Source organism: Myotis lucifugus, unplaced genomic scaffold (assembly GCF_000147115.1).
Source record: "Myotis lucifugus unplaced genomic scaffold, Myoluc2.0 scaffold_17, whole genome shotgun sequence".
NCBI classification, from domain to species: Eukaryota; Metazoa; Chordata; class Mammalia; order Chiroptera; family Vespertilionidae; genus Myotis; species Myotis lucifugus.
Genome location: NW_005871065.1, coordinates 11181750 through 11203460, shown reverse-complemented (window position 1 = coordinate 11203460; position 21711 = coordinate 11181750). Strand labels below are relative to the sequence as shown.

At 44.5% G+C, this 21711-nt stretch overlaps 1 protein-coding gene across 2 annotated transcripts in view; it reads right to left on the bottom strand.

Annotated features, from left to right (window-relative positions):
• Nucleotides 1–2409: 2409 nt before the first annotated feature.
• Nucleotides 2410–21711, bottom strand: part of LYN (LYN proto-oncogene, Src family tyrosine kinase) — a 67474-nt gene continuing 48172 nt past the window's right edge. For both annotated transcript variants that reach the window (XM_006085285.3, XM_006085284.3), the window contains 3 exons: nucleotides 10292–10445; nucleotides 7047–7178; nucleotides 2410–3816 (listed from right to left, as the gene is read on the bottom strand). In XM_006085285.3, coding sequence (XP_006085347.3) covers nucleotides 3614–3816; nucleotides 7047–7178; nucleotides 10292–10445 — 489 coding nt within the window. In that variant the 3' untranslated portion in view covers nucleotides 2410–3613. The remainder of the gene's footprint in view (nucleotides 3817–7046; nucleotides 7179–10291; nucleotides 10446–21711) is intronic.

Here is a 21711-nt window from a genome sequence, read left to right as displayed (position 1 = left end):
GTTTTTTTAAAACAATTTATGATGAATGCATGCACGACTTTTTTTTTTTTGTAAAAATAAAATTGCTTACAAGAAATTTCCCCTCACATCTACGTGGACTCCAGTGGAGCATTTTATAAGTAATTCCTTTGCCCCCCTGGCATACCCATCCAAGCCAGGGAGATACCACTAGAAAAGTACTTCATTTGCTTCATTTTACAGGGAAATAATATGAAACAAATCTATCCCTTCTGTGGCCTTAAATGCACCTGACTGTTCAGCTGTGGACTAGTGCTAGTACCTGCTAGACCTTCAGGGATTGTTAGCTGAGTGAGAGGTCATGTTATAAAAGTGCCAGAACACAAAAGGGAGCACTGAGAAAGCGGTGGGCGTGTATCTTTGTGTGTTTCTAATCACATTGCCATCGGGAAGAAGGCAAGTCTCATCTCCATTTAATCTAAAAACTTCTTAGTCAAAATGTAGGGGACACAGAACTGAAGTCTTCATTCCACAAGGCAGAAGAAGATGATGTTCCTGAGGGGAAGGCTGGCTGGTGGTGAGAGGTGCCTGTGGCCGAGAATGCAAGCAATGGATTGGTTGTGGAACGTGGCAGTCAAATCATAAGGGCTAGATGAGCCACAGGGTGGGCATATGTTGTTTTTGTTTTGTTTTTTCAAAATATATTTTATTGATTTTTTACAGAGAGGAAGAGAAGGGGATAGAGAGTTAGAAACATGGATGAGAGAGAAACATCCATCAGCCGCCTCCTGCACTACCACTACTGGGGATGTGCCCGCAACCAAGGTACATGCCCTTGACAGGAATTGAACCTGGGACCTTTCAGTCCGCAGGCCGACGCTCTATCCACTGAGCCAAACCTGTTATGGCTGGGCATATGTTTTAAGTCAGTTGACCGTATCAAGACGCTGGTGTTTCAGAACTGAGTACCTTTTGGAAGCTACTGCCCCAGATGTAGTTGGTTGAGCGAAGGGAGAGATCAAAAGAAAGCCATTACCACAGGCAAAATTGGAAATGAGTTGATACTTACATCTCGGTGCCCTTGACCTATCCTCCTTCTACTGACCTCCTGTGCACTTTGGGACAGGAGTCAAGGCTCCCAAGGTGTAGAACCTCCCCTAAAAGAAGGCCTGGGCAGTGTGCTTCTCTAGTAGATTCTGGCAGAATCCAGGGAGGCATGCTTGGAGGGCTGCGTTGGCACCTAGTCAGTGTCCCTTTCTACTAAAGACACCAGTGGGAAGCTTCTTAGTTTTACTTTAAGTTCCGTGAGCCTCGAGCTCATAAGAAAGGAAAAAGGTAAAACATTTTCTCCCTTTTTCTCCTCTATTCCTCCCTTGGGAAACCAAACCATCTGAGGAAAGAGAAGGCTGGTTTTCTTTTGAGAAGATAACTTTGCAAAAGGGGTCAAAGCTTAGAGGAGTGGCTCTCAAGCCTGAGAAAACATTATATTCACGGGGGACACTTTTCTAGTGTCGTGCCAGGCCGCCCTCCCTGCCGAACAGCGAGTGGAGTCAGGATCTTGGGGAGCAGGCATTCTATCTTTCAGGTGCTTCATGACCTGAGCTGTGATGATGTAAACCATCCTGCACACCCCTGGAGACCCTAAGATTATACAAAACCTACTCAGCCCCTCGTTTTGCCTGTCAGCCACGGGGAGGGTGGAATCCCACTGCCAAAGGAGGAGGCCGTGCGTGCTGACCACTGAGCACTCTGTGGCCGGAGCACGTGCTGGAAGTGAGTGACGTGGCCCGAACTGCTGGCGACACCTGAGGAAGGGACCACACACCTGACTGAGAGGAAAAGCTGAATGTAAAAATGTCCAAAGGAAGCAGAATTGAGAGAAGGAAAACCAGGTGAAGATACATTTAGTCATTCTAGAGACTTCTTTCTGCTTTAGGAATGCTTTACACCTTCTCTCCACATAATATGTTGGGCCATGCGTGTGACTGGGAAAGAAAATGGGAACAGATGGGTGCCCCACTGTCAATCAAGTGATTAGCTGTGCAGAGATTCCAGGATGATAATCTATCTTTGTGAACGTGGCACTTGCGAATCAAGACTTGAAGAATATTTTAGAAAGGACGTTTTAAAAAATCACACAGGAAAAGAAGATAAAAGTTAGGGGAAAGTAGAATATTTTATCCCTTCCCCTAGGTACCCAAGGTCTAGCCAAGGTGAGATTTTAATGGTGCCTGCTAAGCCTAATTGAAAACAAACCCTACTTGGCCCCATAAAGGGATGTTCAGGCATCCCTTTCAGTTCTCCATTCTGAAATTGCTCAAAGGATGGAGGCAGAACTTGTACAAGTCTTTTAAACCATGTAACCATATGGAATCACCTCTCATTTCCCCCGCAACTGGTACTCATTTTTACACGGACAATAGTTGAAAATCTTGGACACAAGTAAAAAGCTTGAGATGTTATTGGACCAGGTGTATTAAAATAAAATCAAAAAATAGAAATATTAGGTATATACAGGACAGCATAAGTGAAACACGTGACACAGCATTTTCCATTCAAAGCTTACAGTAGTAAGAAGAATTTAGTAAACAAAACCTCCTGTATCCCTTGCTACAGTGACTCATCGGCGCCTCCTCAGTCGTTCATTTCCTTCATATTCTGTATAAATAGACTCACACACATCTTACACCATTTAGAAAATTGCTGAATCATAACATAGCCCCCAAACATGGAGTTTTTACTTTGAGTAAAACTAACATTAATATTTGATCATTAAAATAATGTTCAAATCATTTGAAGCAATAAAGGAAATTCCTATGTCTTATAAGGCCCTATACAGTTCTGCGGAGATTAGAATTGCATTGTTCTTCCAAACTACATTGTCAATGAAAGTCTGTATATAGGAAGTTGTGGAATTGAAAAGCTGGACCGTTTAAAAATAGTCCTTCTTAAGGTAGTCCTGGTAGGTCTGGGCAAGGCCCGGCAGTCGACGAGGCCCACGTCCCTTCACTCAGCAGCTTGGCGTGACTCACAAATGACACTTCTACAGGAAAGAGACCAGAAAAGCGTGGCTGCTTCCTATCTGGGGGTCTGGGCAGTCTCCACAGACGGAAATGTTGAAGAGTCTCAGATTTAGGGGGAGGGGTGATCACGGAAATCTGGGAAAGGCGCTGAAGCTTCTGACTTCACGGGAAAACCTAACAGGTTGGATTAGTAACGTTTAAACAGAGAAGCCAAAGCACAGAGAACATACAAACACGTGCCACGATAGGCATCGGGTTATTTTACTTTTATAGGTGAGCTTAGTTCTGCTACTGGGTGGGATTGATCGAAATGGCCTCTGAACCTTTGAGTCTCACATCCAATTGTAAACAAGAGGCCAAAGTGGGTGCATCTGGGGCAGAGCCGGTGTTTTCTTCTCAGCGGGCTGTATTCAGACGTTGGTCCGGCAAAGCAGGATGGCCATCTGGGAGCAGGCCCAGGGGCAGAGCCGTGGGCATCAGCCTGTGAGAAGAGGATACTTTTCCACGTAGGGAGTGTGTCTTCCTGAGTAATGGAGCCTCACTCCAGGAAGCAGGGATGGCTGATGACCTCAGCACATGAGAACCAGGGCACCAGGCAGCTGCCGGCCGGGGGCTCCAGGGCTTCCTGTGTTCTAAGGCTGCTGTTGATACTGGCCTTCCGTGGCGGTGTAGAAGTCATCCAGGACGCTCTGCAAGTAATCAAACGTGGGCCTCTCTTCTGCCTTTTCTTTCCAGCACATTTTCATGATCTCGTAGAGCTCGTCCGGGCAGTTCTCCATGCGGGGCATCCTGTAGCCCTGTGACAGCGCGGTCATCACGTCCGCATTCGTTCTCCCTAAAACAGACAAACGAACAAATGCCAGACCATTTAGAAACCTGACTGAGGAGGAAGCACTGCAGTGGCCTTGCTACCCACATCCCACATCCATTACTGAAGCCAGCTCTAGAGGCTGTGAGGGGGTGTATGTTGGGATCCTAGCCCACAAGACCTCGGAATGTGACTGTATTTAGAAATAAGGCCTTTAAAGGGGTCATCAAATTCAAGTGAGGCCTTTAGAGTGGGCCCAACCCAATGGCAACTGGTGTCCTTACAAGAAGAGAGCGGGACACAGAGAGACGCTGGGGATGCGTGTGCACAGAGGAGAGGCCGTGTGAGGACAGTGTGAAGGTGGCCATCTATGACCAAGGAGAAGCCACAGGAGAAACCAAACCTGCCCCCACCTTGATCTCAGACTGTGGCATCGGTATGGATGCCCTAAGAAACTGATATGAAGGTAGAGAAAATTTTCGCAGACAACTAAAGAATATCAATTTTAGTATAAAGACGATCAAGACAGCTTTAATTTTGCCAAAGGGAAAACAGGCAAATGTGGTAAGTAGAAGACAAAGCAAGTTCTCTTTCATGACAAAAGGATATTGGGCTTGCCTGACCTTTGGAAATGAACTACTCAAGCCCTAACCCTCAATCCTAATTTCTTTTGTATTTTTTCAGCGTCTACCTGTAATACATCATAAAAATCATTTGCATATACATGACCTCATACCAATATTTCTAAAAATCAGCTTTTCATTGTAAGTTTGCTTAAAGAAGTCAGGATCCTTAGTCAGCTAAGCCAACTGATTATGTCCAAATTACCTGGAATGTGTGTATTCTCATACCCTGTGAGGGAACTAGGTGTTCATTTACTGAGCTCTGAGAGGAGTGAGAATGGAGGATGGCTTTTAATATGGTCAAATGTCTCATGATAGTTCAGAAACTGAACTTCCAGTCTTTGTTATTGAAAATAGTTTTAAGGAAAAAAAATCATTTTTATAACATTTTCTTCCATTATTAAAACTGGGACGGAGGACCGAGCTCATGTAGCAGTTGGGTTACATCATGTACCCAATCTGTATGTTTTGCCTGCTTTGTGTGTACCTTATTCTGCAGAGCTATGAACTCCTCTAGAGAGGAGCCGTGTTCCATGCAGAATATTTTCATGCAGAATATGCACACTGCCTGGCCTATGCAGAACTCCATTCATCACAACCAATTTCCCTTCCACAGCTCTCTCCTTCCCACAGCCATAGCTTTTACCACTAGTGGTCACTGGGAAGACTAAAAGTTAGCTAGAAAATTAGGAAAAATGTCTTTTATTAGATCTGGGACACAACCTTCTTTTGAACTTAGTCTCTAAGCAGTGTTTTCCAAATTATGGGTCACCACCCATTTGGTTGTTTAGATGGTGAATTATTTTTTCTCATGTCAATTTCTGAAATACCATCTTCAAATATTTGTGTAACTGGAATGTTCTAACTGGAACATTCTCATTGCTTGAAGCCAAGGGGCCAATCTGCATCACTTTCTTTACTTGGGGTTCTTCTGTGTGTGGCTTTGGCACTGCGTTGGCTCTTGAAACTAGCCAAGCTCACTTGAATAACTTTCAGGGGAAATCTCTGTGTTTACTTCTACATGGGGGTTGGGTGTCAGTCAGGGATCCTGGTGGGAGGACTAAAATGCAGGATGATAGAAAAGCAGCTGGACCTGTACACTTGGTTAGGAATATCTTTCACTTCCTTCCCGGAGAACCTCCACTGGCATAAAGGTCAGAATGTGTCCACAGAAGTGGGCCCTAACCTCCCCCCCTGCAGACTGTTCTTCCCTGTTCTCATGAATTCTCCTAATGCTGAAGAACTCTCTCAACGATGCAGAAAAAGCCAGGCATGCTCCATCCTGCTTGGTGATTTGACTGGATAAGAGGAATAGAAAGAAGGAAATCTGGAGTCTATCTTTTTATGCACAAGTAAACCAGTAAACAAAATAAAGCAATTGAATGACGAGTCTTACGGAAGAAAGAGTGGGAAGGAGACCTCCACCAGACCCTAAGAGTCAAGATGATACTTGGTAATTAGTCTGTTGTTAGGTCAAGACAGCAAACACCCGTTGGCTGGTGATCTTAAAAGGCAAGCACTTTCATATTTCGTCTTTCATTCTCTGAACAAGCATTTATTGAGTACTTGCTATGGGTCATGAGCTAGCACTAAACTCTGAGACATAAAAAGAAGATGATGACAGAGGCTGGTCCTCAAATGGCACACAGCCCAGTGGGGAAGAGGCCCCCAGGACAGGGAAGTGGGTGGGAGCAGGAAGTGATATCTGGAGTAGGTCGGAATTAGCAGAGACTAAAGGTTGACGAAGGAGCACAGGAAGGAGAAAAATGCCGCAGAGTAGAGATTAGAAAGGAATAGGGGGTTAGCGACAGGAGATGGGAGCCCAGCAGCTCCAGCAACGCTGACATCTTTAAAGACTAAGGGGCCCTCTCTGTGTGTGAGAGGGAAGAAGTACCAGCTACCACAGGACCACAGTCTCCCACCCAATAATGTTTCCAAAAGGGCAAAGGAGTTTTTTCCTGAGCACTGCTGCGACCCGGGTGGGCATTATTTGCAGCAGGATGTTTCCTGGCTCTGATTCACATTGGGCACCGAGATGCTGCACATATCTGGTAAGAAACGGCCAGAAAAGACAAGATGCTTCAGAAAACTGTGTCATTTTTCGAACCTCCTTTCTCTTCATAAGAGCAAAGCAAAACAAAACCCCAACCACAAAATCCACTCTAGTTTCTTTAGAAATTCACATATAAGTATTATTACAGTTTTGCTTTTAAGATAGTGAAGTTAAGGACCATTGGCTTCATCTCCTTTTTTCCTCTTTAATGTATCCCTCCCTCAAAAGAACAAGAAACAGAAACTTAAAGTCTATCTTTGGTGAACCAGGAGACACCTGTCAGCCAGAGGCAGAAGTGGTCTGAGCCAAGAGCAGGAACGTGAAACTACAGTTCCTACCAGAAAGGGACAGCAAGACGTGTCATCCCATCAATTGCACCTGGGAGGCTCCACACAGTTATCACACATGCAGGGTGAGGAGGGTGGCCGCAGACAGGACTGTACCTAGAGACCGCCTGGCAGGTGCTCCGTGACCTCCTGGTTCATAGGTTGATGCTCAACTGAGCCACACACCGGCCAGGTCTGCCTTAGGCCTTTTTGTCATATGTACCACTTGAATGGAAAAAGGTAAGTGAAGGATACCTGGATAAGGAATTTTCCCATAGGTGACGATTTCATACAGGAGAATTCCGAAGGACCACACATCAGACTTAATAGTGAAACATCCAAAGTTGATTGCTTCTGGAGCGGTCCACTTGATGGGGAATTTAGCACCTAAGAGAGAAGACACAGGCATCTTACTTGGGTCTCTGAGCTGACACAAAAAGGTCATGGCCATGTGACCCTCATAATTTCCTTCTCTTGAGAAAATTATATATATTTTGAATAGGTAACACACACAGTACAAAATAGAGATGATACAAAATGTTCTACTTAAAATGTACAAAATAGAGATGATACAAAATGTTCTACTTAAAATGTTGGCCTCCCTCCTCTGTTTCCCATTTGGGCATTTCCCTGTGAAGAAGTAAAGTTTCTTGTGTCTCCTCCCAGAGATATCCTAACCAGCCCACCTTAACACACACGCACGCGCCGCAGAACGTAAAGGCATTTCTTCTTAACTTGTTCCTTTGCCCCTCAACAACAGCCTCTAAACATATACAGGGTGGGGCAAAAGTAGGTTTACAATTGTGAGTATGTGAAACACAGTTATTTATTATTTATTATATTATTTTCCCACATGAACAACTGTAAACCTACTTTTGCCCCACCCTGAATATATCTTTAGTGTTTACATTTTCTCTAATAATTGACCCAAACTATGTTTACATGGAATATAAATACATCTTGATGTACATGTTCCTGTGGATAAAGCTCTGAAGCCTGTACCAAAAGGAACTTCAGATGCTACTCCAGTCTTTATGTCTCATGTTTTCCTTTGATGGAACCAAACATTATTAGGCTTTTAGAAATCGGTAGGATGGTAATCTGCCCTGAACGGGACAGTGGTGATGCTAGGCTTCTCATCAGAAGCTGGTGAGGCTAAGGGACACCTCGCCACCAGGTCACCTGAGAGGCAAACCTGGCCCGAGGACCCTCAGGTCACCTTGAGGAAGGTAGGGGCTCAGGCTAGGGGTTTCTACGAACAATTAAAAATTTTTAAAAACGCCCTAACCGGTTTGGCTCAGTGGATAGAGCGTCGGCCTGCGGACTCAAGGGTCCCGGGTTCGATTCCGGTCAAGGGCATGTACCTTGGTTGCGGGCACATACCCAGTGGGGAGTGCGCAGGAGGCAGCTGATCGATGTTTCTCTCTCATGGATGTTTCTAACTCTCTATCCCTCTCCCTTCCTCTCTGTAAAAATCAATAAAATATATTAAAAAAAATTTTTTTAAAAACATGTTTGCCTTTTGATGTCTTTTGCTTTATAATTTTTTGGGGTGTCAGACCAAAATTGGAAATCAGAATCAGAATAAAAAGGGCAGAAGAAAGCCTCACCGAGCAGCTCCTGTGTGTGGTGCACTCACTGTAGCACATTCCAGCCTTAACCCCACCCCCCGCCCTTGGGGCAGCAGTCCAGGTGTGGGGCAGGGGAGGGGGGGGAGGGGGGGTCGGCCTTGGCTGGGTTTGAATCAGATTCTGCTGATTCCAGCGTGCTATGACGCCCGCAAATCACTACTGCCTTTGTGCCTTCCTGGCACCTCCATCTGTCAAATGAGGAAACAACCGAACCTCCCCAGTTGAGCTGTGTGCTTGGCCCAGGTGAATACCAGTGAAAGGCAAACTGCATTACTGTCTGATTCTAGAACCCGAGCTCTCTGCGCCAAGCCACCTGTCTCATTCATGAGAACAGTTATTTTCGTGAGACCCTAGGCCTGTGAAATTCAACAAAACCAGTGGAATAAATTCTAGCTCATGTATTTTGAAGCTAGATCTCCTGGGTTTGAAACCTGGCTCTACCACTTACTGTGGGGCCTCAGAAGCTGCTGGACCCCTTGGTTTCCTATTCTATAAGGCAGAAATCACCATCACCATGACATCATCATCATCATCATCATCATCATCACATAGCATTATTGTAAAGATCAATGAGATAATGTACGAAAAGTACTTAGAATAGTGCCTGCCACGCTACATATACAGTGGGGCCTTGACTTACGAGTTTAATTCTTTCAGAGACCGAGCTCGTTAAGGAGCTCGTTAACTCAAATTACTCTGTCAACTCAATGCAAAAAATTGGCCGAGAGACAGTTGGTATCTCAAAAAACTCGTTAGCGGGACACTCGTAAGTCAAGGCCCCACTGTACTCACTACATTTTCGCTACTACTTTTTAAACTGCGTTTCCTCAAACTGTTCTCCTTCACCTGCCTTTTTGTTGAGGATAATTAAGGTCAAGGTGAGTAATAAACCACCTGAGAGAACAGAGGATTGAGACAGGAGGAAAACCACCTTAAACAAGATGGAGGCAAGAGATGCTACACAAATCAAAGCGATGTTTTCCATCTGTCTGTCACCCTGTAAGTCCTGCAGATGCTTCCCAGAAATAACACACATGTAGCTAAAAGGAAAACAATCCTTGTTTAATAACTCTTAGGAATGTCAAGAAAGTGCTTGGCTCTTTCGGAAGAGAGAAAGCACTGCAAAGATATTCACTCAATGTTCGTGAGGGAGACCTTCAGAACCCTCAGATCATCAGCGACAGGGACGAGTCTTGAACAGGAAAAGCCAGTGCGACTCCAGACATGGCCCTCCATAGAGCAATGTGCCAGGAAGTGGGACATGTATGCCTTTCTGTGCATTTTTGATTCATGTTTATAGAATGAAATGTGGGAAAGTAAGGGAGTGTATTTTTATAGCATTATATTTACTTCTATGTGTGTAATAATTTCCATGTTTTAATTTGCAATTAAAAGGCCAGAATATAGAATATAAAATTACTGTTACAAACATTTTCTCTATACAGTAAAGAAAGTGTACTTCATTATATGGATGAAAAGCTTTAACATATACTATAAACAAAGAATCTTGACCTGACCAAATCTCTTTTAGTTTTGCTTTCCTTACTTTAAATACAAAGGATAGATAGCATTTGTAAATGTTACAAAAGTATCATGTAGAGTTAATCAAGAGAGTAATTTTTTAAAACAAGTATTAGAATCACAAACAGCAATTATGATACAGTAGAGGCACGGTGCATAAATTCGTGCACAGGTGGGGTCTGGCTGGCCCGCTCCTTTCGGCATTCCAGTCGCTTGGCTTATATATATATAAATTTAGAATAGTCTACCAAATGAGTTCGTTTTATTAGTGGTGACTATTGTAACTGCTTTGTTAAAGACAGAGAAAAATAAAACTAAACAATAACAATACAGAGATCGTTAGCATACCTTCCCTTGCTGTGTACTCATTATCTTCAATTATTCGAGCAAGGCCAAAGTCAGCAATTTTGCACATGAGTGACTCAGAGACCAGGACATTAGCTGCTCGCAGGTCTCGGTGAATGTAGTTCTTCCTCTCGATGTACGCCATTCCCTCTGCGATCTGAACACAAGAAGACATTCGTTTTCAATGTAGGGTAGACTATCGTAGAAGGTCATCAAGGAAAACCAAAAAATAGATGAGTTCCTGAAATCCTTTCATATACATTATTCTGATCATTGAAGTTTTGAAAACATTGGATAAATTACAATCGCCATTTTGAGCCCTTTCTAAAATAACTGCCCCCAAATCTCCAGTGATGGTAATCGGGTCTCAACATGATCCTTTAAATAATAGCTACCTGTCTCAATGTTTTCTAATGTGTGGAGAATCTTTTTAATACCCTACTAAATTCTTGCAGGTAGATAGATGTCATTATCTGTTTTTCAAACGAGAAAACAGAGCTGGAGGAAGTGACATGCTAATACAAATAAGTTACTGGGGTATCAAGAACAGGATGGCTCTGGCCGGTATGGCTCCGTTGGTTGAGCATCATCCCATTCACCGAGAGGTCCTCTGTTGGCGCATTCCCACCTGCCCTTTCACCTGGCCAATTCACTCTGCAGGGCTCAGCTGAGAGGTCACTTCCTTTAAGAAGCTTGGCCCAACTCCTTCTTGTTTGATGTATGTGGTCCCAGCGCTCCCTGATCCTCACCTATGATCATGGCAGGAATGTAAACCCTTTAGCACAGGTGTAGGGTATGCACATTCCTGTCCTTGGACACTTATGTAACATTCCAATATTGTATACAAGCTGGACCAGGAACCTGAATGAGCCAAAGTTGGCTGCAATCCCAATTTGGGCCTGAAATTGCAGTTGACAGTAGCAATCAGGAACCTGTGCTGGACACTCCTCTAAGGATGCTGACTGACGCACACAGATATGTGCTAGTGGTCCCGAAAGAGCCTCTAAGACATGGGACCAAGGACCTACATCTCACTCGTTCTTGGTGATGGATTTGAACGATCAGCTTGTTAAGAAAAGTGTTCTGGCCCTGGCTGGGTGGCTCAGTTGGTTGGAACATCCTCCTGTCAGGACGCATATGGGAGGCAAGCGATCAATGTTCCTCTCTCCCTCTCTCCTCGAGTGAAGATGAAAAAAGAAAACTGTTTTGGGAACTTGTGAGTAAGGTTTTAATTACACCTACCCCAGTTCTGCATTTACACAAACCTGAATGCGTTTTTAAAAACGATTCTCTGAAACAACAGCAGACTTGCAGCAGACCCAGTTTATTCTGGCTTCCTTTTCCACATCTGAGTCCTTTAAGGAGCTCATATTCCAAACAATAATAGCAGTATTCACCAAGACCAGGATTCAAAACACTAGCATTCACCAATTGAATAAATAATAGACGTGGGAACAAAATTACAGCTTTCAGATATGACTTGCTTTTAAAGTGAAGCCACAAAAGACTACAGCTCTCTTCTTATATAAAAACTAGAGGCCCAGTGCATGAATTCGTGCACCAGTGGGGTCCCTTGGCCTGGCCTGCGGGATCGGGCTGAAACTGGCTCTCTGACATCCCCCGAGGTACCCCGGATTGTGAGAGGGTGCAGGCCGGGCCGAGGGATCCCAATCGGTGCACAATCGGGGCCAGGGAGGGACACAGGAAGCTGGCCAGCTTGGGGGGAGGAAGGGGAGAGAACACGGGAGGGTTCCAGGTCATGTCCGGCCTGTCTCTTTCAGTCCCAATCAGCTGGACCCCAGCAGCAAGCTAACCTACCGGTCAGCGCATCTGCCCCCTGGTGGTCAGTGCACATCATAGTGAGCAGTTGAGCCGACTTAGCATATCATTAGAATATTACGCTTTGATTGATTGAATGGACGACTGGACACTTAGCATATTAGGCTTTTATTATATAGGATTATTCTTTCCCTGATATGTAGGTATTGTTCTTTCTTGGTTTATTTATTTTTTTAACCTTAATCTTTTTTTTTTTGGTTGTATTTACTTTGGCTAAAGTATGTCCAGTTCTAAATTGTAAGAGCAGGAAGAAATCAGAGACCACTCTGGCTAATGAAATCCAAGACCAACTTTTCTTTCATGGAATACCTTCTTCCTCCCCTAAGCCACTTCATCTAATAATTGTCAGCACTGCAGACAGAGCAAGTTTTGTACTCCTGGTGTAAAGTGAGCTGATTTAGGTTTAGGTGTACTTTGCATTTCTCGTGTTCTTCAGCTCAAACAGCACGGCGAACATACATTTCTTAGTTCCCCTTTTTGTACCTTCAGTGGAAATATATGATGACGACATTTTCTCCCTTTGATGGTGTGTGTGTGTGTGTGTGTGTGTGTGTGTGTGTGTGTGTGTATGTGTGTAAGGACAGACAGGAACCACTAGGTAAGAGACTGAGCTGCTGGGATCCCAGCTTGAGCCAGTAACCCACAAGGGTTCAAGGGTTCTGGTGAAATTCCAGGTATCTAGTACCAACTGAAAGTCCCAAGCACAGAGAAGATATTAAAAACGATGTTTCCTGCCCCCACTGGTATGGCTCAGTGGTTGAGCTTCGACCCAGGGACCAAGAGGTTGCTGGTTTGATTCCTGGTCAGGGCACATGCCTTGGTTGTGGGCTGGATCCCCAGTAGGGGGCGTGCAGGAGGCAGCTAATCCTCTCTCATCTATGTTTCTTTCTCTCTATCCTTCTCCCTTCCTCATTCTCTGAAAATCAATAAAAACATATTTTTTAAAAAATGATGTTTCCTGAGTTAAAGGGCAACCTGATCTTATCAGGGGTAAATAAGCAGACTCCCAGCCTCGTCCACGCAAGTCTCCCCGAGAGGCCTTTCAAAGGCGCTGTGCGAAGAGAAGGAGCCGGCCACCAGGTGCCTGCCATCAGCCTCTGCAAGTCCGAGAAGGGTCGGGGCTAAAAACACATGTGCGACCAGAGAGAGAAGTAAGGTATTACCGAAAGTCTGACCCCAACGAGCAGGCCTGCCTCTCCCACCGCTGCTGTGAAATAGGAAGTGTCAACCCTCCCAACAGATGTAGCCTCCAGGGCTCACAACAAATTAGGAGAAGACACCACTTCCTCCAGGTGGAGGTGACCCAGCTGTCGTGGCTGGTGGGCAAGCTGGTCAGGGATGGATTTCAGTCCCTCATCAGAACCCCAGAGGACCATGGCAGACACACTCTACATGGGTGTGTTGCCAGTGTGTATCTATTTTTCAGTATATGCATGATTTTACACACACACACACACACACACACACACACACAGAAATACATATAAACCGATGGTAAGTTTTCAGAACCCCAACATTTTGTAAAACATTATTGCATCTGTTCCCTCTGCTCATCATTCTCTCCTCTCTCTCTCTCTCTCTCTCTCACACACACACACACACACACACACACACACACACACAAGCTTATTATGGGTGGGGACAGGGTGTGGACAGAAGACAAAGTTCAGAGTCCCATTTACTTTGCAAATAAGTATTTTTCCAGAGTACAAGGTCAAAAACATTAAGTCAGACTGAAATTTTCAGAAGCATTTAAGTTGAACTTAAGTCGTTTAAGGTTAAATAGAAAGTCTGTGTTCCTATCCCCCAAATTAGTATATGGCATGAGCAGTCTCAGCCCTGCCTGCACTGCTGGGAGGAAGGCAACAGAGGTCCCTCCCTCCCAAGGAACCACAGCTTCGCTCACATATGTTTATTGAGATGTGAGTTGCCAGTGATCAACTGGGGGTTCGCAGTATGGAGCAGGAAATACCTAACAATGACAGCCTTTGGATACACACACACACACACACACACACACACACACACACACACGCACACACAATAGACTGACTTTATATGGAATACAACTCTGGAGAACAAAATCTTCACCATGTTTTACATACCAAGACAGAGCTCATAAATAATACCTCTTGTAAAAATGACTTGTTGCTAGTGATGACGACACTAGAGGTCACTCATCCTTTCCCGTTTTTTCTCGGAAGCTCAACCAGAAGCCCTGAGCTACCTGTAGCCGCCTTTCCTAGGCACATGCACTTTGAAAGGTTTGCTCAGCACACAGAGGGCTGGTTTCCCTGGAGAACTTGAGGGATGCTTTGGACAAATAACAACATGTCTGTGGACGGCCTTGCTCTGCAAGTCTTGCTTTAGTGTTCTTGTGCTCATCCCAAGGAGTATCACTTTTCTGAGAAACTGGCAAGTCACAGGCTATCTTGCCTCGTGAGTTACTTCTTATTTTAATGAGAAGAAAGCCACACTTGAGTCAGATGATGGAGGGACTGAAGGAATGAAAGGAACTTAACTGAGGGGACTCAATGGGAGCCCTCAAGCAAAGCTAACATCGACCCCAGGAAACTCCAGCCTAAATGAGAAACTGACACTGAAAACTCAACCTGCCTTAGAACTGGCTGGCTGGAAAAGATTTGTCATCTAGACAAGCCACGAGTGAAATTAAACAAGAAACTTGCCAACAGGCAGGAGAGAATAAAAATCTGTTTTTCTTGTTGCTTTACCTGTCCTATTAGGCATTGTTTACCTCATTTTCTAGATATGTATTTCCTTCCTAAACTTGGGAAAAGTAGAATTCAAATAATTAATTACTTTCAAAAGCCCTAGGAAGGCTATGATATAATGATAGTGATATTAATAAATGGGAACGGAATAAATGAGTAGCAACTGGGTGGAACCTAGAGTCTCTCTGAAGGCTTCTTAATAACAGGGAGCCCCTGAGCCCAATCGTAAACTGACTTAGGCCATTTAATGACAACAGAAAAATAGAATATAAAGAAAGTTTAAGAAAGAACACATCTCTGTACTCCAAGTACAACAGCATTTGTTCTATAGCACTTTGCAGTAGAAGCACTTTCTTATCTATAAATATAAATATTCATTGATATTCATACTTCATCCTTACACTCTTAAACATTTTTTCTTATTGATTTCTAGAGAGAGAAGAAGGGAGAGGAAGAGAGAGAAACATTGATACGAGAGTGTAACATCATCAGGTGCCTCCTGCACGCCCCCTCCTGGGGATCCGGCCTGCAACCCAGGCATATGCCTTCACCCGGGATGGAACCTGCAATCTTTTGGTGCATGGACAATGCTCAACCAACTGAGTCACACTGGCTAGGGAATCCCTACACTCTTTAATCCATAATTTGGATGGAGGAAGGGATGGAAGAGGAACTCATTCCTTGTGGTATTTGGGGGGTCCAAATTTCTTAGAAATTTTGTTTCAGCTTTCTTAGGTTATTATGCCATTCTTCTTTATTCCTCTTTTCTCAACAAAACAATAAAGTCTATTACTTTGATGATGATGGTGATGATGATAGTTACCATGCACTGGCTGATTACTTTGCCAGGCACCTGACTGGTCCCACCAATTATGCTTTTAACCATTCATCCATACTGGCTTTTTCTTTTATAAAGAGGAACAAACAGTGGAATGCTCACAAGTTGATGGCAGGAAAAAGGAAGGGAAAGAGAAATAAGAAAAGTAGGTAATTTAAAATGTGGCCAAGTTAAAGTCTGCAGTCTGTCATTACTTCATGGATCAAAGTTGAGGGCAGAGTTTGGCACATACAAATTTGGTGAGGTTTCTGTGTCTGGTCAAAACTTAATCAAGCCAACAGCGTGTAAGGACCCCACAGTGCCTCAGGGGAACACAATTTCCATAGAGACAGCTTCACTGAATAATCATATTTTAATCAGTAAGTTTCATTAAGTAGATTCACCTTCCTTAGCAGAAAAGGAAGAAAAATTTGTCAACTAATTCCTACAGACTTTCTCTTGCAAAAACTTATTGGACCACTACACACTCATTATAATGGCTATTATAAAAACAAACAAACAAAACAAAACAGAAAATAACAAGTGTTGGCGAGAATGTGGAGAAATAAAAAACCTTTATGCACTGCTGGTGGGATGTAAAATGGTGCAACCACTATGGAAAACAAAGTGGTTGTTCCTGAAAAATTAAGCATAGGTTTATCATACGGTCCATCAATTCCACTTCTCGGTATATAACCAAAAAATTGAAAGCAGATACTTACATAATATCTAACATGTTTTTATACACACCTGTTCACAGAAGCATTAGTCATAATAGCCAAAGGTGGAAGCAACCCAAGTGTCCATCCATGGATGATTAGATAAACAAAATGTGCTATATACATACAATGAAATATTATTTGGCCATAAAAAGAAACGAAATTTAAAAAAAATCTTTTTGTTTTGTTCTGTTAATCCTCACCCGAGGGTATTTTTCCACTGATTTTTAGAGAGAGTCAAAGGGAGGGAGAGAGCCAGAGAGAAAGACACATTGATGAGACATATCGATTGGTTGCGTCGTGCCCGTGCCCCAACTGCCCCAGGATTGAGCCTGCAACCAAGGCATATGCCCTTGACTGGAACTGAACGTGGGGCCCTTCAGTCTATGGGCCAACGTTCTATCTACTGAGCCAAACCAGCTAGGACAAAAGAAATGAAATTTTGGCACATGCTGCAACATGCATAAAACTTGAGGACATTATACCGAATGAAATAAGCAAGTCACAAAAGGACAAATACTGTATAATTCCACCCATATGCGATACTTAGCGTAGTTAAATCCATAGAGACAGAAAGTAGAACGGTTGCAAAGGTGTGGCGGGAGGGAGAATGGGGAGTTGTTGAATGGGTACAGGGTTTCAGTTTGCAAGAGGAAGAGTTCTGGAGATGGATGGTGCTGACGATTGCATAAAAATAGTCTTAATGCTACTGAACTGTACACTTAAACATGGTTGAAATGGTAACTTTTATTTACGTATATTACCACAGTTAAAAAACACAACTACCCTGGAAGCTCCCAGCTATAGGACAGCGGGAGCAGAAGCCGGCAAAGGCTACTTGCTGCAGGGAGACTGGCCGGCGCTCGTCTCCCACACCTGTGTGGCTTGTGACCAAAGCAAGGGTTTGGCAGCTGGTGCTGGCTCGCTGGATGGGAGTACACACTGGAGCAGGACCAGAGCATCGGGGAGTGGTCAAAGCTCCTCCCATATCACTTCTTCCCTGGTAAGCTGCTCCCCAATCCAACCTCAAATAAACCGGCCAGAATGTGAATACATAATTAGGATTAGCAGGAAGTAGAGAGATTCTCAGGGACACTTCAGAAGATAGTTGGACAGTTGTGACTATAGATCAGAGACTTCAGGATGAGGTGACACAGGTTTATATAACTTGGGGGCAAGTTTCTTCTCAGAATTTCAAGTTTTCCACTCCGCAAACTGGCGATAATAAGAGAACCTGGTAAGAGCTTGATGAGATTGAAAAGAGAATACAAGAATGCTCACTGCCACTGAACTTGGCTAAATGACTAAAATGGTAAATTCTATGCCATGTATATTTGACCATAATAAAAAAAATGCAAAAATAAATGTATCCAATTGGCTCTTTCAACTCCGTGGAGCCTGGAGAGTAGAAACCAAATAGGAGGGAGAGAGATAAAAGTAGGGCTGCCAGGTAATATACAAGGAAACACTTCTACTAAAAACTTGTTCGTAGTATATCCAAAATTCAAATATAGCCGGGTGCCCTGAATTTCTACTTGCTCAATTTGGCAACACCAGTAAGAGGCAACCGCAACTGTCAGATGAGAGATGATGGGCGGGAAGCAGGAGATCTATTTTGGAAGAAGGAAGGCAACAGTTGCTTATAAGCTGTGGGGCAGGGGGCAAAAAGAAGAAAACCATTCCGTTTAAGTAATAAGAGAAGTAAGTTGTTTCCAGAGTGTGGCTGGGAAGGACTGAAAGGACAGGGAGCAGAAGAGGATGGAGTGGAGCCACCAGGCCTAGACGGCAGCTGTGGAGACACAGAAAAGGATTCAAGGAACTGGGAGTGGGGAGGAGTTGAGAACATGGAAGGGAAACGAGACTGAGTTTGGCTTCTACCTAAACCACTGTAACCCTAAGAACGAGCCAGCCAAGTTCTCCAGGGACCTCCTTGTGCGAAACCCAGTGGCAGTTTCTCCATCTGAACAGGCCCCCCTCTTCCTTCAGGTGCTATCTCCCAGGACCATGTTCCGGTGTCCCCAGCCGGCCTTGGTCCGTGTCTCTCTCTACCTGCTCCCCAGGGTCCTGGGCTGTCCTCTGCCTCCTTCACACATTCTCTGGAACCTCATTGAATCCCCACTGCAGTGACTGTCCACAGAGCCAGCCTCTCAGAATTCTCTTCATTTCGCATTCCTCTTTCCAGCCCAGATCCCTTCATTATAACATCTGACCACCTAGGACAGCACGATCTGGGTGTCCAAGACACCTCAAACCCAGCACAATAAAATTGATTTCATCGGCTAACCCCCCCCCCCCCCAGCCCCGACTAAACCTGATGCTCGTGATGTCAGTCATTCCTTTACTTGATCCAAACATCCTAGCAGCGTCTTTCTTCACTTTCTGTTCCTGCACATGAGCAATGGGGAGCACTAACTTTCCTTGACCTCTTCTCTCTCCCTGGGACCCCTGGACTCACTGTCCCCCTTCTTGTCACGTTTGTACACTGTGGCCAGGGCAATCTTCACAGCACGGACCTCATCATATCACATTCCTGCTTAGATGTTCAGTTGCTCCCCATTATTCTTAGGAATAAGGAACAAACCCCCACCACCATTCACGGCTCGAGCCACACACCTGCTGTGTAGGCAACACTGGGAATCCACCCGCGTGAGCGACTTAATTCTCTCCAGACTCAGTGTGAACTCCCACAGACCTGGGTCTCATAGACCAAGGCTCTCTTAGGCGTTGGGATGGGTGGTGGGGGTGGGGCGACAGGACTGGACTGGGCTCTGAGAAATCTAGTTCTGAATGGAAAATTTAGAATGAGTCTTGTCTGTTTCAGGTGCATCTTATAAAGATGAGCTCTGGACTGGAACACAGGCCCCCCCGTTCCTTTTCCATCACACCTTTCCTAGTCTCAGGTTTTGACAACAGAACAACAGGGGAAAAACAGAACCACACACAAACAGCAACAAAACGAAATCATAGGGGCAGAAAAGCAGAGTGCCCTGCGGTTCGCCAATAGTCAAAACCGACCAGCTTCTACAACGAGCACCTGGGTGTGTGTGAGTGGGGTGGGGAGGCACAAATACGTATCACATACATACAGACTGCACCCACTGACCGCGCCAAGGTGAAATCAAGCTAAGAGAGTAAAACTATAACTCCTGTGAGACTATTTGCTCAGTATACCCATTTTTTGTTTTTTTCAAATACATTTTTCCCATTATACAAGACAGTGAATTGCTCCTTCTACACAACTTAAGCTAACAATATTTCCAGTTTCCTAATGTCCATGTCTACCTGTCTGTACCTTCCTTCCCATTCTTCCTGCACATCCCCATTTACACGCCCCTTGTACTCCTTTTCTGGGTACTAGGCACACAGTTCCTTCAAAGACTCATCTGACTCATTTCCAGGCTTGCAGGACTCACCTGGCTCTTAAGGTCACCTCCTCCAGGAAGCCAGCCCTCCTACTGCTACCCGCCCCCCCCACTAGGGTCCATCTTGCTTCACACGCTCTGAAAACAGCCTGGAATACCCATCCCAGGCAGCCTTGCCTGTTACTTATCGGTTTCTCACACTAAGCCACATGCTCCTTGAGGCAGACCCGCATCTTGCTCGTCCCACCCTGGGCACATGCCTGGCTGTGCTCAGTACATATTTGTGGGCAAAAAAGGAGACAGGTACGTCCAGAGGGTGAAGGGAGCCCAGGGAAAGCAAGCCAAGGGCTAAAGATTGTTGGAAGTTACACTCTGCTGCTCCCTTCAAAGTGCTTTCATTTCCGCTTTTAAATTGTGGGCGCTGGTAAAGAACTCTGCCCGATCCTAAAGGACTTCAACTTAATTATAGGCTTTCAGGCTTCCAATATGAGTATCTCAGGAGGAAATTGTTTTGTGACTTACACTAGTGCTGACAAGAAATTGCCACCCCTGCACAAAATCATATCCAGGTAAGAGGCAGCGCTGGCACACAGACCAAAGGTGCCACCATCCCCCTCTCCATTCGCTTAAAGCTTCTCATTGGTGCCAGAAAGTTTTCCAATCAAGATCGGGACAAGAAGAACTTCTGCCTTATTTGCTATTTTAAGCAACCAGTCATGGTTCCTCTGCTTAGTTATGTTAAACATTCTCCACCACTACCTACGAGAGAGAGAGAGAGAGAGAGAGAGAGAGAGAGAGAGAGAGAGAGACCCTATTTTATACTATTTTAAATGGCAGTTTCCTATTCTTTCACCTTTTCACAAGGAAACTGCATATGAGCCTGTCTTGCAATTTTGACAGTAATTGTAGTTTCATTTGTCCATTTTGTATGTTTTCATGACCAAAGTTAGAAGCCTCAGACTAAACTCATTATTTGAAATATATAAATAGAGCGCTTACATGCCTGACATCTGGGTACTACACTAATGTGATACATTTTATATTCCTGTACTTAGAGGAATGTCAAAATCTCATTCCAATGCCATCTGAATCCACTCTGATCATTAACTACAACTTGTGGGTGATGACCCACATAGATATTCTCAGTGAGAGGGAAGTTTTCTAGTCAAACTAGGAAACTGTGGGAGACCCAATCTGTGCCTCTCATTTCACAGATGAGGACACTGCTTTTCCCAGGCAGAAGCAGGTTTCCCGACTCTCAGCTCAATGCTTCCTCCACCACTAACATCACCAATAGCTCCATACAAATGAAGTGATAGTTCTCGTCCTGTAGCAAGAGAAAACCACCACGTCTATATTTCATATTGAGAATGGCTCTCAAACAAGGGCTCTTAAATGATGCCCATTGGGGTCATCACATCCTGATGGCCTGTGGCCCCTTCCGCCTGAGCAGTGTCCAGCTCAGATGATTTGATGGAATTAACTGTCTCTTAAGTGCTGGCCATCTCCCCATGAGGAGGCTCTTGTGCTTGAAAGAATTGGGTATGTGGGGCCTCAATATAGATTCAGGTCTGAGAATTCCCATTTTAAGTGGTGAGATTAAACAAGAAGTGGGGAGGGGATCTGGCCTGGCTCTCCTGGGTGAAAAGCTAGCCAAGTCTGTCCCCTGAGGCTTCAGCATCTCAATGTGATTCTTCCCCCAGTTTAAGTAAATTAAACATGATGACACTGTCCATCAAGGGTTAATATTAATATGGGTTTTTAAAAATATATTTTTATTGATTTCAGAGAGAAAGGAAGAAGGAGAGAGAGATAGAAACATCAATGATGAGAGAGATTCACTGATTGGCTGCCTCCTGCATGCCCTCCACTGGGGATCGAGCCCGCAACCCAGGCATGTGCCCCCGACCGGAATCGAACCTGGGACCCTTCAGTCGCAGGGCGATGCTCTATC